The 15,193-nt window shown below is 32.9% G+C and overlaps 2 protein-coding genes across 7 annotated transcripts; both read right to left on the bottom strand.

Annotated features, from left to right (window-relative positions):
- Positions 1-293: 293 nt before the first annotated feature.
- On the bottom strand, positions 294-5,401 carry LOC129891139 (probable amino acid permease 7). 4 transcript variants are annotated; one of them, XM_055966398.1, is made up of 7 exons: positions 5,223-5,399; positions 4,289-4,375; positions 3,211-3,304; positions 2,075-2,289; positions 1,807-1,940; positions 1,487-1,714; positions 294-937 (listed from the first exon to the last, which is right to left on the bottom strand). In XM_055966398.1, exons 1-7 carry the CDS (start codon positions 5,332-5,334, stop codon positions 536-538), a joined length of 1,272 nt encoding a protein of 423 aa, XP_055822373.1. In that variant the 5' UTR covers positions 5,335-5,399; the 3' UTR covers positions 294-535. The 4 variants fall into 4 exon arrangements, with proteins under 4 accessions (XP_055822373.1, XP_055822372.1, XP_055822374.1 ...); XM_055966397.1 differs by having other exon boundaries at positions 4,139-4,375; XM_055966401.1 differs by having other exon boundaries at positions 718-937; positions 1,566-1,714; positions 4,139-4,375; positions 5,223-5,401.
- Positions 5,402-7,847: 2,446 nt separating this feature from the next.
- Positions 7,848-12,776, bottom strand: LOC129891983 (probable amino acid permease 7). Of its 3 annotated transcripts, none has more exons than XM_055967492.1 (7): positions 12,657-12,776; positions 11,975-12,238; positions 9,782-9,875; positions 9,340-9,554; positions 9,052-9,185; positions 8,474-8,695; positions 7,848-8,381 (listed from the first exon to the last, which is right to left on the bottom strand). In XM_055967492.1, the coding sequence occupies exons 1-7, from the start codon at positions 12,730-12,732 to the stop codon at positions 7,974-7,976; spliced, it is 1,413 nt and encodes a 470-aa protein (XP_055823467.1). In that variant the 5' UTR covers positions 12,733-12,776; the 3' UTR covers positions 7,848-7,973. The 3 variants fall into 3 exon arrangements, with proteins under 3 accessions (XP_055823467.1, XP_055823468.1, XP_055823469.1); XM_055967493.1 differs by lacking the exons at positions 11,975-12,238; positions 12,657-12,776 and adding exons at positions 10,016-10,249; positions 10,350-10,784; XM_055967494.1 differs by lacking the exons at positions 11,975-12,238; positions 12,657-12,776 and adding an exon at positions 10,350-10,779.
- Between the last annotated feature and the right edge of the window lie 2,417 nt (positions 12,777-15,193).

Raw genomic sequence — 15,193 nt, forward strand, 5'->3', positions numbered from 1 at the left:
TTTTGTTAACTATTTCCTCAAGGAAATTGAGCTTAAAAGGGAAACTATTTTGCTGAAGTAAGAGCAGTATCAACGATTTAGGAAAATCTGTAGGGGTAAAGTTGCTGGTGGTGAAATCTTAGTTAGGAGACAATGATTGGAAGTCGAATAGTATACTTTAGTTATAGTCATAGATCTCTAGTTTTGTAAGTTTTAAGGTTTTTGCTGTCTCTTATTTCCTGCATTCTCTGGCTTTGTGCACAACCAAAGGGTATGCTCAATAAAAGAGATAAAGGGTAACAAACATACTTGCATTACCCCAAGAATGTCTACACTTCATGGTATATTTTCAAGGAAAAGCATTGTTTACATAATAGGCACTTTAAAACTATTAATAATTCATTTACACTTCTTCTATAAACAAACATATCCAGTGTAATCCCACAAGTGGGATCTAGAAAAGGGTAGTGTGTACACAAACCTTCTCCTATTGTGGAAGGTAAAGAGGATGTTTCCGATAGACCCTCGGCTCAAGAAGGGATGTAAAGAAGCATTTTTACCCAAACCTAGCAACTATCACTCCTCTGATAGACCCAACAAATGCGTACAATATCACAACCAGGCATACCATTGTGAAGACGCGAAGAGCGATAGCTTTGCTTTTCCAACTTTCAATTTTTTTCTGAGTTAAGTACATCTCTACAGGGAAATAAACGACGATAGGCCAAAATGTTATTGCTCCGGACACCCCTATGACCTGGTTAAAGTAAGGAAACAATACAGCAATCCCAGTCATTAATGCAACATACGCTGTTCGGAAGAATAATCTCATAAAATTCAATCGAAGTGGCAGCATTGATAGAGGTTTCAGAGTGTGATTTTTGTGAACAAACTTGCTTTCTGGGAATTTTCTGTAAAGCCATCTCTCAACATCTGCAAATATTGGCTGGCTGAAAACCTATAAAGCATATTCAAGTCAATACAAAAAATGATCAACCACAAGGAAGTAATTTGCAGTTTTGTAAAGAAAATATAACTTAAGGCGTAATTAGCGGGCGGAGCTAGAATTTTTACTTAGGGGATTCATAATATAAAGAAGTAAACAGACGAAGAATTCAAGGTGATTCAACATCTACTGTTTATAAAATAATTTCGACCTTATATATACCGTGTAATTAAGTCGACGAACGGGGTTCAGATGAACCCCTTGCATACCCCTAGCTCTCCCATGGGCGTAACTCAAAAAAACTAGCTAGTGAGATGAGAATTGTCCAAAATGATATAAAGAGATAACAACACATCCCCTCAACTAATATGGGACACTATAACAACCCTACCGCCCGGGATTGGATAATTGGAGCATCGATAACATAACTTACGGGCTCAATATTGTGAAACACAACAACAAGAAGAATGGATTTGCTTTGTAAACAAATCTGCCTAACTCAAGAACAAAAGCTAGCTCGGGCCCCAATGTTAAACTTGACAGACATTTAGGTGAAAGTACCTGATATCCACCAACAAGATGAAGAATAACACATGCATTAGCAAAGTCTACAAGCCAATATGGTTCATAGAAACCAAACCCTGTCAAGAGATTCCCTGGTGTGGAATTACCAAAGGCTGCATAACCAAATCCTCCACAGCAAAGGTAGAAAAAAGTTGTAACACAGGCTGCCATTATTGAGACCTTCTTCATGGTGATCTTTTCTGGAGGAGGTGCCTTTAATGTGTCCTACATATTTTTGGAAGTTTTCATTAATTGTTTCAGTGTTGCTTAATTCTGTTTAAGAATATTATTTAATGAAAAAAGCCAAGTTACAGCACCTGAACCTCCAGAAATATAAGAGAGAATGGAAAGGCAAAGGCAATGTTCCCGAGCGCTTGAGCAACCAACCATACTTTCTCAGCAACTGTAGAACTTGGCAGTCCTGTAATGCTGCCTTTGATTTCTCCATTTTCTGCATATCAAGATTCCAGAATGGAATTTTAGAAAGTTGCAAGTTTGATCAACTATATTACCTGAGATCCAGTCCTGTACATGCTTGTTATTGTGAAGATTTTGTGACTATAAAGACATGCAATAAGAACCTACCTATTACTTTGGCTAAGCCAAGTGCTGATCCGATAATTGAATATGTGAAGGACATGACAGCAGCAACTATGGAGAGCCACTTCATATTCGGAAAATCAGGAATTTGAGACACTATAACTTGGATTAATCCAAATATTACCATATAACTAGTACTTTCATATCCACAGGTAGTCTCGTGACCCTGATCATGATAGCAGTTTGATTTCTGGATAGCTCTGGAAGCATTTAGAGGATGCATTATTAATATCAACTTTAGATAAAACCCTCCAAATAGATAATTTGAGAATGCGCGCGAGTAACAACTCTCAGCTCTTATGTATATGTGCTATGCAACATAGCCTTATTTACTATGATTCATTATTTCATTAGTTATATGAGACTCCTAATATCATTTAGGGACACATTTCCTTAATCCAATAATAGATATCGAGTGTGAGTTTAATTTTGAGAAGTATATTTATACTATGTAATGTGTATCCTTCTTCAAAATGGATTCCTAATCCCATTGGTTTTGGAACTTTTATCTCCTTGATAGTGGAACACAAATCCTAATTTCACTAATTATCAGATATACTGTCCTTATCCCCCTGTAATTATCTGATTAGAATGATGACATGAATACAAATCTCTGCTTATAACTAGATTCGGAAGGTTCACACCATATTGTTCGGAAATTCTTGAAGCCTTGAGATTCCGCAACAAGTTTATATTTGAGTTGTTAATGGTTAAAAGAATCTCAGAAGATAGTTTGGTCCGGTGCACACCCTTTGCGGGATAAGTATGTGGTGTACAGAGGTTAAATGTTAGCTATTATGAGTGTATATTTAGTTTTGCACACCCTTAACACAACTGAGAAGAAAATCTTCACACTCCTCACCAAACTTCTGGCTCCGCCACTGGATTTTAGAGAAGATAATAGGTCTGAATCATGAATTCGACAAGGGTTCATTAAATAATCATCCAAAAATTAAGTTGTCAGATAGTATGGAAATGCAACCATGGAATCTAGGACAACCCAAACAAAAATTCAGTATGATAAGCAGCAAAGCTCATAAAGGAATTGTATGTGCAGAAATTGTTGAAAGGAGACATTGATAATAGTAACAATACTAGTAGAGAAAAGATCAATGACATACTGTATACTGGAGGCGGATGTAATCGTATATATAATTGCAAGCTTGATGAAATTTACACGAACAGCAATTCCACAAAACCAGGCATTTCTTTTTCCTGAGATGCCAGAAGAAAAGAATTTTCTGTGTAAGCCCAAGTTTATAACAACCCTCGAGTTCAGTAAGGTAAGAAGAAACTTGCTGCCAAGCCAAGTTCTACACAAGGACAGGTAATTTTGGCATCCTGCAAACTATTCAGTTGAAGCTCCAATTAAGGGAAAACTAAAGTTTTACGATGGTTAGGCCACCATGCCCTTAAAGTCTTATATGCAATAGATAGACTCCTGGAACCACGACAATTTGTTAACAACAAAATACATACCCAATGAAATCCCACAAGTAGGTAGTATGTACGCAGACCTTAGCCCTACCTCGCGAAAGTAGAGAGGCTGTTTTCAAAAAACCTTCGCCTCAAGTGCAACAAATCAAGTAGTTATGAAGAGAAAAAATGTTAGTAAAAGAAACAAGACAACTATTAAGGAAAGCAGTACAAAACATTCAGAAGAGGAACAATAACAACAACAAATTAGTGCGATAACCGAAACACAATGGACAAACGATGGTAACAGATATCAAAAGCAAGAAACTACAAGAATAAGGCTAATACTATGACATACATGGTGCTCTAGACTACCACCAAGCCTAATCTCGTCGAAAAGCAAGACTACATTCAACTACTTACTGACCCTCTTTACTAATCCGTAACCTCCATACCCTCCTATCTAAGATAAATAAAGGGAAAAAAAAATAGACAGAGAAGGAAACTTTGTTTACTTGTACATAATTTATTTCCACGAAAAAAAGAGTAAGGAAATGGTTTATCAGAACTGAAAAAAGTACAGGAGGGGGACACAAGATTTTTTCTAATATCACCATAGCTTGAAATTCTCACCTAAAATCTTCTGTACAGCATCAAGATAGCAGCCATTCCTATTGGGGCCAATTTCTGGATCAGGAGACTTATAGCAATTGCAGAGAAGAAATGCAGAAGTAAGACTGACACAAGTAAATACGAGCATAGTCAATGGACCAGCAATCCAACCTAGCTGTGCCATGCTCCATGCTAGTGATAGGACCCCAGAACCTATTACTGCTGTAATTATATGTGCCAAAGCTGTCCATTCATTTCCTAAATTCTCACGGTGAGTACACATATTAGCTTCTGTCAGTAAAATCTACTTGCAAAGGTTTCAATTATTGAAAGAAACTACTAGAAACTAATACTAGTAAATTATCTATTTTGTTAGGGAAAGCAAGAAATGATCAAGATGATTACACTTTTTACAGCTTGTTTAGATGGTTTACCTATTGTATTGTATAGTATTGTTGCTTACATTATTTGTTTTTATTGCTACTTAAAATTTACTTTATTATTGCATTGTCTTGTCTAATTCATTGATATGTAACGGCGAAAAGTGTCATCTTCTATAAGGACCAATTTGGTGTGATCCCCTCATTGCTTTTTTTTTTTCTTCAACTTGCTCTTATTATTTAACAATAATATTAATAATCCAATTTACCTTTTACTTTACCTTAAGCTTATATTTCATATTGCTGGTGGTCAGCATTATGAAATGAGGAAAAACAATACAATCTATCCAAATGTGTGTTCACCAGAACAATATAATACAATACAATACAATACAACACGATACATTATGCGATGAGTAACAACCATCCAAACAAACTGAAGACAAATCTCCTTCAATAAGCAGAGATGGGACAGCACCAGTTGCAGAGGACAAGTTAAATCAAGATTCTTGAGATGGGTTCACTATGGACCCAATTTATTATTGTCAAGATTCAAACTTTTTTGGTAAAATGAAGCTTAAATGGTAAAATGGAGATAAAGGGGTTTGCATAAAAAAGGAAAAACTGAAGTATGAGACAAAAAAAAGATTGACCTTGTATTGTGAAAAATACCATGTAAAAATTGAAGAAAAGAAGATGGGAAAAAAAAAAGAAACTTTTGGTACCTGTTCTCTTGAGGGCAAGCGTAGATGATGGGGTAGAAGAAGAAGAAGAAGAAGAAACATAATTTGGGTCCAAAAATGGCATCTGAGAGTCAACTTCTTCATCAAACCCCATAGCCCCAGTTGTCAGTATGATTCAATTTTGATTATTTTCCAAGTTTAATGGAAAGTTCTTTTTTTACAAATTTGTCAATATTAATACTGCTTAAATAGAGATAATACTATTTTTCAGTCCCTCAAATCTTGGTAAAATCTAAGTTTGGTCCTTAGGAGCTTTGAATAAGCCCATTTAATATTTATTCCCTTTGTTTCAATTTATTTATTCGATTTTGACTTCAAACGAAATTTAAAAAGAAAAAAGTATTTTTACATCTTATAATTTTTTTTGAAACGTACTAAAAATGAAAGTAAGACAAATAAATTAAAATGAAAAAATAATTAATTAAAATATGTATTATTATTTTTATTATGTAGGAAGAAAATATGTTAGATTGAGATTATATTTAGAACTATATTATCATATCATATGAAGTAACATTATAAGCTTATTACAATACATGAGTAATTAAATAATTATTATAAATTTGTAGATATTCACTAGCGAAGAGATCGAAAGTTCATATTTTGAAAGACTCAAATATGTTTATGATAATAAGGATCAAATATGGAATTTACTAATAATCGAGGGGACAAAAATGTGACTACTTTTTAATATTTCAAAGAAATTGACCCATGTTTATATTTTTGAAATTATTTAATTTTCGTATTTGTATCAGGCCTTTAGTGGAGTAGGATATTTTTCTAAATTTGAAAAGGAGGGCCAATACTTTTTGTATGATAGATACATTACTGCCTTTCCAACATCTACGTCAAATAATCAACTATTAAGTGCGAGTTCGATCGTGAAAATCAAAAAAAAATAAAAAAAATTAGATTTTTTAGTGTAAAAGTCACAATTGTTTTTGGTTATTTTTTTTATAAAAAAATATTTAGAATTTGAAATATGATATATTTTTTAAAAATATTACTATACCCCAATTTTTTAAAAACTTGCAAAATTACTTGATTAATTTACTTGAAATATATAATCAAATAGGCTCTAAAAGAGTAACACTTCAAAATAGATAGTCACATAATGTTATACATTAGATTCCATATACGAGCTAGGGCTGTACATGACAAACCGACAAACCGCATCAAACCGACAAACCGAACCAAATCGGAAAAAAAACCCGACTAGTGGTTTGGTTTGACTTGGTTTGGTGTTTGAAAAAAAAAACCCGACCATTATAGGGTTGGTTTGGTTTTAACTAAAAAAAGTCAAACCGAATCCAAACCGACCCGATTATAGATATACTACTTTTAAATTATGTTATACATAAAAATATTTATTAAAATGTAATTTATAAATATTTTTAAAATTTTTTTCATAATTTTTGTTTTCTTTCTTACATTTAGATTTGGACTTGAGTAGCTCATCTAAATAATATACAAAAAAAACTTATCTTACAAAGTTATATTATAAAGTTAAAACTTCAAACAGAGTTGTGCCTCCATCTTATATGTTGATATTTTGTACTAGAACTCTTTTTAAGAAGCACTGCTCTGTGCTTTTTATTAGATACTATGAGAAACTCGAAAAAATCCGAAAAAACCCAAAAAACCCGAGAAACCCGAAAAACCCGAAAAAACCCGAAAAACCCGAGAAAAATTGATATCGAAAAACCCGACTTTTATTGGTTTGGTTTGGTTTATAGATTTAATAACCCGACACAAATGGTTTGGTTTGGTTTGTAAAAAATCCGAACCAACCCGGTCCATGTACACCCCTAATACGAGCTATGTTATTATCAATATTTTTTACTTTATTTGAAATTTTTGAAGTTGGAGTTGTATTTGGTTATAATTTTGGCATATAAATATGGGGTAATTATTGTTATACTCCAAAAAAGAAAACTATTTCTCATTGAATACCCCATTACTTTCATACCCCTTATTTTTAACTATTTCGCGCATTTGATATCATAAGAGTATATAATATACTATGATAGTATCAAGAAGAGCAGTAATGTTGGCGTTAGCATGACGTCATGCGCGAAATTAAAAGAAAAAGTAGGGTAAGAGGGTAAATATTTTGGGTCATGAGTCTATTAAGAGTAAATAATTTGGGTTGAATCCAATTTGAATAAATAATTTCACAATTGGTCTATCGGATGTAATTTTCCCTATAAAAACACGAATATGATTTAAACATGAAATATAATTTAAATGAGATCATTTTTATAAAAATAAAAAAATAGGGTAAAATTTGGAAAAAAAATATATAGTGAAAACAAGATTTGGAGTGCTTTCCAATATAGTTTTTCTAATTATCAATTGCTTTGAAAAATCATAAAAGTTTAAGTTTTAACACGTTAGTTATAAATGCTTATAGTAATTGCAACAATTCTGCATAAAAATTATTACATCCTTTTAATACAAAAACAACATATTCAGTGTATTTCCACAAATACGATCTTGAGAGGATGATGTTTAACGTAAACTTACTCCTACCTTCATGGTAGAGGGATTGTTTCTAATAGACTCCCGGCTCAAGTAAAAAATATCAAAAAAAACAAGACTATATACTTAATTTACTAAAATGAGATTTATAAAATCCCATTTGAAGACTGGCATGAATACAGTGTCTTTTGTCTTACAAATCTTGCTAACTATTTACTAGTAAGATTATTGAGAATCAAAAAGAAGAGAATTTTACATTTTAGCTAATTTAGCACTAACTATTCCCTCAATTGATCCAATCAAGCCCAGTACAGATACAATCAAACAGATCATACTGAAACCTTCAAGAAGTATCCATTTTTTTGTCCAAGCTCCAATTTTTCTTTGCACAATATACATTTCTACTGGGAAATAGATGGTCATAGGCCAAAAGTTCAATGCTCCCAAGATTCCTAATACCTGATTGAAGTAAGGAAATGCTATTGCTATTGCTGTTGTAGATATAACATATAGAGTCCGAAAACATAACCGGAAGAAGTTCAAGTGGATAGCTGGCAACACCGGGAGTTTGATGGCATAAAATTTATTTATGAATCTGCTCTCAGGGTACTTCTGAGTTGCCCCTTTTTCAACAAATGCGAATACTGGCTGGCTGTATACCTAAGGAAAACAAGCATTTTGTTCATGTTAAAGTTAGAATTTTCATAAACCAAGTAAAGGGTGGAAGGAAAAGACTCGGATTTTAGTACTACCTGATACCCTCCAACCAGATGAAGGACTATGCAGGCATTGGCAAAATCAACAAGCCAAAATGGCTCGTAGAAACCTGTCAAGAGGTTCCCTGGTGTGTCGTTCCCAAAGGCTGCATAGCCGAAGCAGCTACAGCATAGATAGAAGAAAGTGGTGATAACTATCGCGCTTATTGACGCCTTCTTCATGGTCTGATTTTCTGGTGGAGGCGATTTTAGTGTATCCTTCACTCCATAAAAAACAGCTTTAGCATTAGCAGAAACATCAGCAATCTCTGTGATACTTTTAGTGGAACTATTCCAACTAAGAGTGTTAGTATTATGTCTTGTTTGGTTTCATAAACATTAGCTAAGTTTATATTTACGCTCCGATATTAATCTTGAGCAAATTTTGGAAAAACTATACGACGACAACTATGCCTCAGTCCCAAACAAGTCGAGGTCTGCTATATAAATCAATATTCAATGATCTAGTATCAGGACAAATTCTAAGAGCAGGATCCATTTATATCTCACTATGATATATTAAGAAATGCCAGAAGTTAAGACTTGTATAGTTGCGGAATGTAATTACTTAATACCTGTATCTCAAGGAGAATAATCGAATAAGGATAGGCAAAAGCAATGTCTCCGAGTGCCTGGAAAACTAGCCATATCTTCTGAGCAGCACTCCTTGTTGGTATTCCCACAATACTTCCCTTGATACCCCTATTATCTGCAGATTCAACATCAATGGGGAAATGTGAGAAGAAAATGCTTTCTCCATAATCGGACTAAGATCAAAATACACGAGATTCTTCGATATATTTTTGGAAATCGAGATGAAAAAACAAGAAACAGAATGAGAAAGAGAACGGTCCAGGCTTTACCAATCACTTTAGAAAATCCAAGGCCCAATCCGATGAAAGAGTAACAGAATGACATTAACGCAGCAACAACAGATAACCACGCCATGTTATGAAAATCTGGTATCTGCGATGTTACTATCTGAATAATGCCAAAAATCAGCATGAAAGTGGTTGTCCCAGTCTGGCAATTGGCTATTTCTCCTCCTTTGTGGTAACAATTTGATCTCTGAATTTCTCTGCAAAAAATTGTCGGTGGGATTAATAACTTAACAGAAGCATATCTCATTCAGCTTGAATTGCATACACTGTCTCTTGCAGGCTAGACATCACTACAATGTATATAATTATCTGATAACCCGACCAAATGAGCAACGAAAAATGACGTGGTTATTGCTATTGAGACACTCACAAATTCAGAGAGGCAAAAATCTAAACTCTATATATATGTATATAGCTAACTAACCTCATACTTGTTGCACTTGTAATTACATAGGCAATAGCAGTCCCATAGAAGCTCACATACTGAAGCAAACCACAAAACCACGTCCATTTCTTGCCTGAACGAGTATAAGTCAAAATACATAAAAGACGCTTGTAATCCCCTCCGCCCCAAAAAATGTAAAAGAGGAATCCTCATATGAGAGACTGCTAAAAGAGTTTCTAAGATAATTCTATGTTGTAGGATGGAACAAACTACCAAGATTAACTCTAACAGCATCAATGTAAGACGGATTTCGCGTTCCTGTTATGGGATCAGGTGACCTGTAACAGTCACATATGAGAGATGCAGATATGTATGTAACAACTGCAAAACAAAGCAGGGTGATTGGCCCTGCAATCCATCCTAATTGTGCTGTGCACCAGGCTAGAGAGAGCACACCAGCTCCAATTACAGCTGAAATTATGTGTGCAACTGCAGTCCACAAAGTTCCTGGCAGGAAAATAAACATTGACTATTGTTTCTTAGATTTAATCCTAGTCAATGTTAAAACTCAGGCCCTGTAAAAAAATTGAGACGACTTAAACCTTACCAGTTCTAATTGTATCTACATCATCTTTGCCTGAAGTTTTCTCTTGTTCTAGAGAACGTTGAACATCCATCTGAGATCGATATATTCTTAGACGATGGACACTAAAAACCTTAAAGCAACTCTTTGAAAATATGCAGGTGGCTTAACAGATACTACATATAACATGAGCTGCAAAAAGCCTTTGCCTATTAGTAGAAACGTTCGATGACGTAATTCTCTGATACTCCTCTCTTCAGAACAACAGCACCATAGTACCACATAGTAGTGCTAAGTTCTCATGAGTCATCATATTAATGAAAAAGATAGGGAGAAAGAATATCTTTGTTGGAGTTGGCCATAAGTTTAGTCAACAATGATGGAACCTCCACTATAAAGAAACGTTTGGTTGTAGCTCTTTTGCTGTAATTCTAGCCTTTTAACTGTAAAAAGATACAAATATTGAAGAAAAAATATCCTTTTGCCATATAATTATAAAAGCAACAGTCCAAAAGGGTCCTAACTTGAACCTAACCTTCTTGAAACCATGAGAAAGACATTTCACAAGGGGGATGACTATTTAAACATAGAGACAAGTAACTTTTACCAATATTGGATCTTGTCACTATGGCCAGATCTGTACAAAACATATTTGCATTCACACACTCCATGTGCATGTCTTTTTCAAGGCCTAACAGGTCAAGCCAAACTTAGGTTCAAATCGATGTTTGGGTTTTTTGGATGCTAATATAAAAAAAGATTTCAAATCAATGGAAAATCACAAATTTGGTCAATGTGACTGGGACTGCCAAGTAACAAGCTAGGATATACGCAAACCTTACTTATATATTCGTGGTAGATGTTGTTTCTAATAAAACCCAAAACTAAAGGTCCCACCGAAGTTTGAACTCGGGTTACTGGATTCAGAGTCCATTTTCATGACAACTAGACCATGGGACCACTAGACTGCCAAGCCTTCATGAAAATTTGTAATGACACAATAAGGTTAACAAAAATCTAGAGTATCTCAAATATTCCATAATAGTTACATTGTTTCAATTATGATACAGTAACTATCAATTTCTTAATGCCACTTGAGTTCTTAACAACATGATCATATTTATATTTTTTGTTCTTCTTAGTAGACTTTTTTATTTTTCTTTCTATTTCAGGGATGCAAACTCTCAGTCACAACAGCTACACATAACTGTTCAGCCTTCTCTCCCAAAATCAACCAACTTTCATATGCAAAGTAAATGATGATGATGATAATAACAACAGTAGTTTTATAAGAATGTTTAATAAGAAGGTACATCGAATCCCAACAGAGTGATTTCTCTCTTCTGCCTAAATCTTAGTGACAGATATCCAACATATGTGATAGTGGTAGGCAATAGGTACCGATCAAATAGCCGAGGTGGGTAAATTTGCCCGATTTAGTGGTGAAGCCATTTTTTTTACCTTAGGGGTTCACAATATGAAGAATTCAAAGAAGGGTTCAACATCAACTATATATACATACAAAATATTTTTATTCCGCTGAAGGGGGTACGGATGAACTCCTTCGGCCCTACTTGCCCCGCCCTAGGCCCGAAAACTACAAGACAATAATAAGAAGGTAAAAGAAATACAGTTGAACAGTAACTTACCAAAGTAAAATCTTGCAGCTTCCAATAAAGAGTGATTTGTGGTAGGGCCAAGTTCAGAATCTGGAGACTTATAGCAATCACAAAGTATGGAAGTTGAAAATAGGGTCACTGCTGCAAAGAACAAAATAGCCAATGGACCAGCTATCCATCCTAATTGTGCTATGCTCCATGCAAGTGATAGTACCCCTGCCCCTATAACCGCTGTTATAACATGTGCCACTGCAGTCCATATTGTACCCTTTTTCCCACTATCTGAGTACACAACTAAAAAAAAAATGAACCAAAACCCAAATTAGTACTAGTAAGTAGTAAACTAACAACCCCAAGTCATAAAGATAGAATCTTTAACAAAATCAAGACACCATTTACTACACCTATTCATCAAGATAGAATTTTTAACAAAATTCAAGATACCATTTTGCTACACAGTCATCAAGATACAATTTTTAACAAAAATCAAGATACCATTTTGCTACACAGAGTCATCAAGATAGATTTTTTTAACAAAATCAAGACACTCTTTAGTATTTACTACACCTATTCATCAAGATAGAAACTTTAACAAAGTCAAGATAACATTTTGCTACACATAGTCATCAAGATACAATTTTTAACAAAAATCAAGATACCATTTTGCTACACAAAGTCAACAAGATAGAATTTTTAAAAAAAATTTAGGTACCATTTGTATCAGAAGAGGCAGAAAGTGTTGCTGGCAGTAATGGGGTTTGTGGATTATGTTCTATTCCACCAGCCATGATGTTTTCTTCTTCTCTATTCCTTGTTAGATAATATAAGAATAATGAATGGTCATGTTCTTGTTTTTTCAATTGGTTCTAGCGTGTACTCTGCGTGAATAAACCAACCTGTTTGGCATTTGTTTACCTACTCGTTTTTCTCTGCACGTCACCTAGGCTGCTTTTTTTTTTTTGGGCCACCCAATATTCTTCTCTATCGAACTCTCAATTATAGTTAAGCCTTCTTATCACGATACAAAATTTGCCTATTAATGAAATATAGCTATAGTTATTGTATCAAACGGAAAAGTTGAATTGGAGGTATCAGTTACATCTTTTATTTTTTTTAAAAAAAATTAAGTCTACAATTAGGTTCAATTATTTCGAATTCGCTAAATTTAAACTAATTAAAAAAGAAAAACCTGATTTTTCATAAAGGGAAAATGTTTCTTACCAAATACTCTCCATTCTAAATTTGAGTTAGCTCACACTAATATATTTATGTGATTCATTAAAAGGAAAAACGTTTTTATCAACACAAAGTCTGTTAAAAGAGAAACGTTCCTTATAAGAATTTTTTTAAGGGCAAAAAATTTAACTAGACAAAATAAGAATTTAATTAATCAATACATAACAATATTTTTAGTTTACTCCAACATGACAATAGTTTTTTTTTAAAACACAAAATATTTTTTTTAAAAAAAGAAAAAAATTGGTAAAAAAATGCACTGCCCACGTTTTTTGCAGTTAAATATATCATAATCCCGTAAATTCCTCCCCAGTTATTTACCTTCCACATTTTCTCTCACATAAACTAAAAAGAAGTATTATAACCAAAATAAAACTCTTTACCTTCTCTTTTCTGAAAATCATTTTATGGCAGATGGAAATTATTTGTCAATTTTAATTCATCACGACGAAATATGGGATTAAACAAGTATACAACAACAACAACAACAACAACAACAACAGACCCAGTATAATCCCACAATGTGGGGTCTGGGGAGGGTAGAGTGTACGCAGACCTAACCCTCACCTTGAAAGGTAGGGCGGTTGTTTTCGAAAGACCCTCGGTTTTAAGAGAGGACAAGATAAAAGGTCAGATAGGGGCAAACATATAGAGAACAAGATGAAAACACGAATAGCAAAAATAGGTATGTATTATGATTTACGTTTCGAATCCTGATAATATTATAGTATCTTTTTGGTTATATTTCTTGATTAAGGTTCTTGAATTAACATCAATTGATAGAGATAAAAATAAGTAGCAATTATAAAGTACAGAAAATTACAAGAAAATGCAGTTTAAGAGCCTTGTGCCAGTTTGTATGTTACGAATATTGTTTGAGGTAAATTAACTATTATTTAAATTGAAAAAGATATTTAATTAGTTGGTGCTTTGTTAGTTTGAACATTGTATATGTAATGATTTAATTATTTTTTTTAATTTTTAACAAAAGCATATAAATACAAATGGAATACGATCAACAATAGGCATTTTTTAAAATTATAATTTGATTGATATTATGAATTTTTGGTGTTTTTGCTATTTATTTGTGATCACAAATTCATGTATACTTAATTAAAATAGTTAAATTCATGATTTTTAGTTAGTGTACTTATTGATGTATGTATTGGTGTATGTGTTGACGGATTTAATTTGATATTTTAACGATTATTGATAAATACACTTTTATGATGGTTAAAAACATGGATTTTTTGGTGTATATGTTGGTGGATTCAATAATTTTATAAATAATACCTATGTAGTGATGAGGTTGATAATTTTTTTGAATATATTATGATTTATGTGTTTATGATTGGTGTTTTTTTTTGGATTATATACTGATGAACAACTGGTGTATATCGATTTATAGTCATGGTTCATTTTTGGTGTACGTGTTGATTTATTTTTTGGTGTACGTGTTGGTGTATTCAATAATTATATAAATAATACATATGTACTAATGATGCTAATAATTATTTAGATTATAGTAAGGTTCATATGATGTATAATTGTTGATTTATTGAATATAATTTTATAATTGTTAAATAAATGATCTTTTTTTTATGTACGTGTTGGTGTATTCAATAATTATATAAATAATACACATGTACTAATGATGCTAATAATTATTTAGATTATAATAAGGTCCATATGATATATGATTGATGTTTTATTTTTTGTTTATATATTGTTGAATACACCTTTATAATGGTTAAAAAAAATTTGGTGTGTATGTGCTGGTGAATTTAATTTGATGAATATGTATTTAAAAAAAAAATGATTCTCTTTTTGGTGTACATGAAGGTGTATGCAATAACTGTATAAATAATATCTATGTACTAATGATGTTGATAATTTTTTTGATTATAATAAGGATCATATGATATATGATTGTTGATTTCGTGAATATACTTTTATAATGGTTAAATAAATGTTGTTGTCTTTTCATGTATGTGTTGTTAAACTTTAAATATA

This window comes from Solanum dulcamara, chromosome 6 (genome assembly GCF_947179165.1).
Source record: "Solanum dulcamara chromosome 6, daSolDulc1.2, whole genome shotgun sequence".
NCBI lineage: Eukaryota > Viridiplantae > Streptophyta > Magnoliopsida > Solanales > Solanaceae > Solanum > Solanum dulcamara.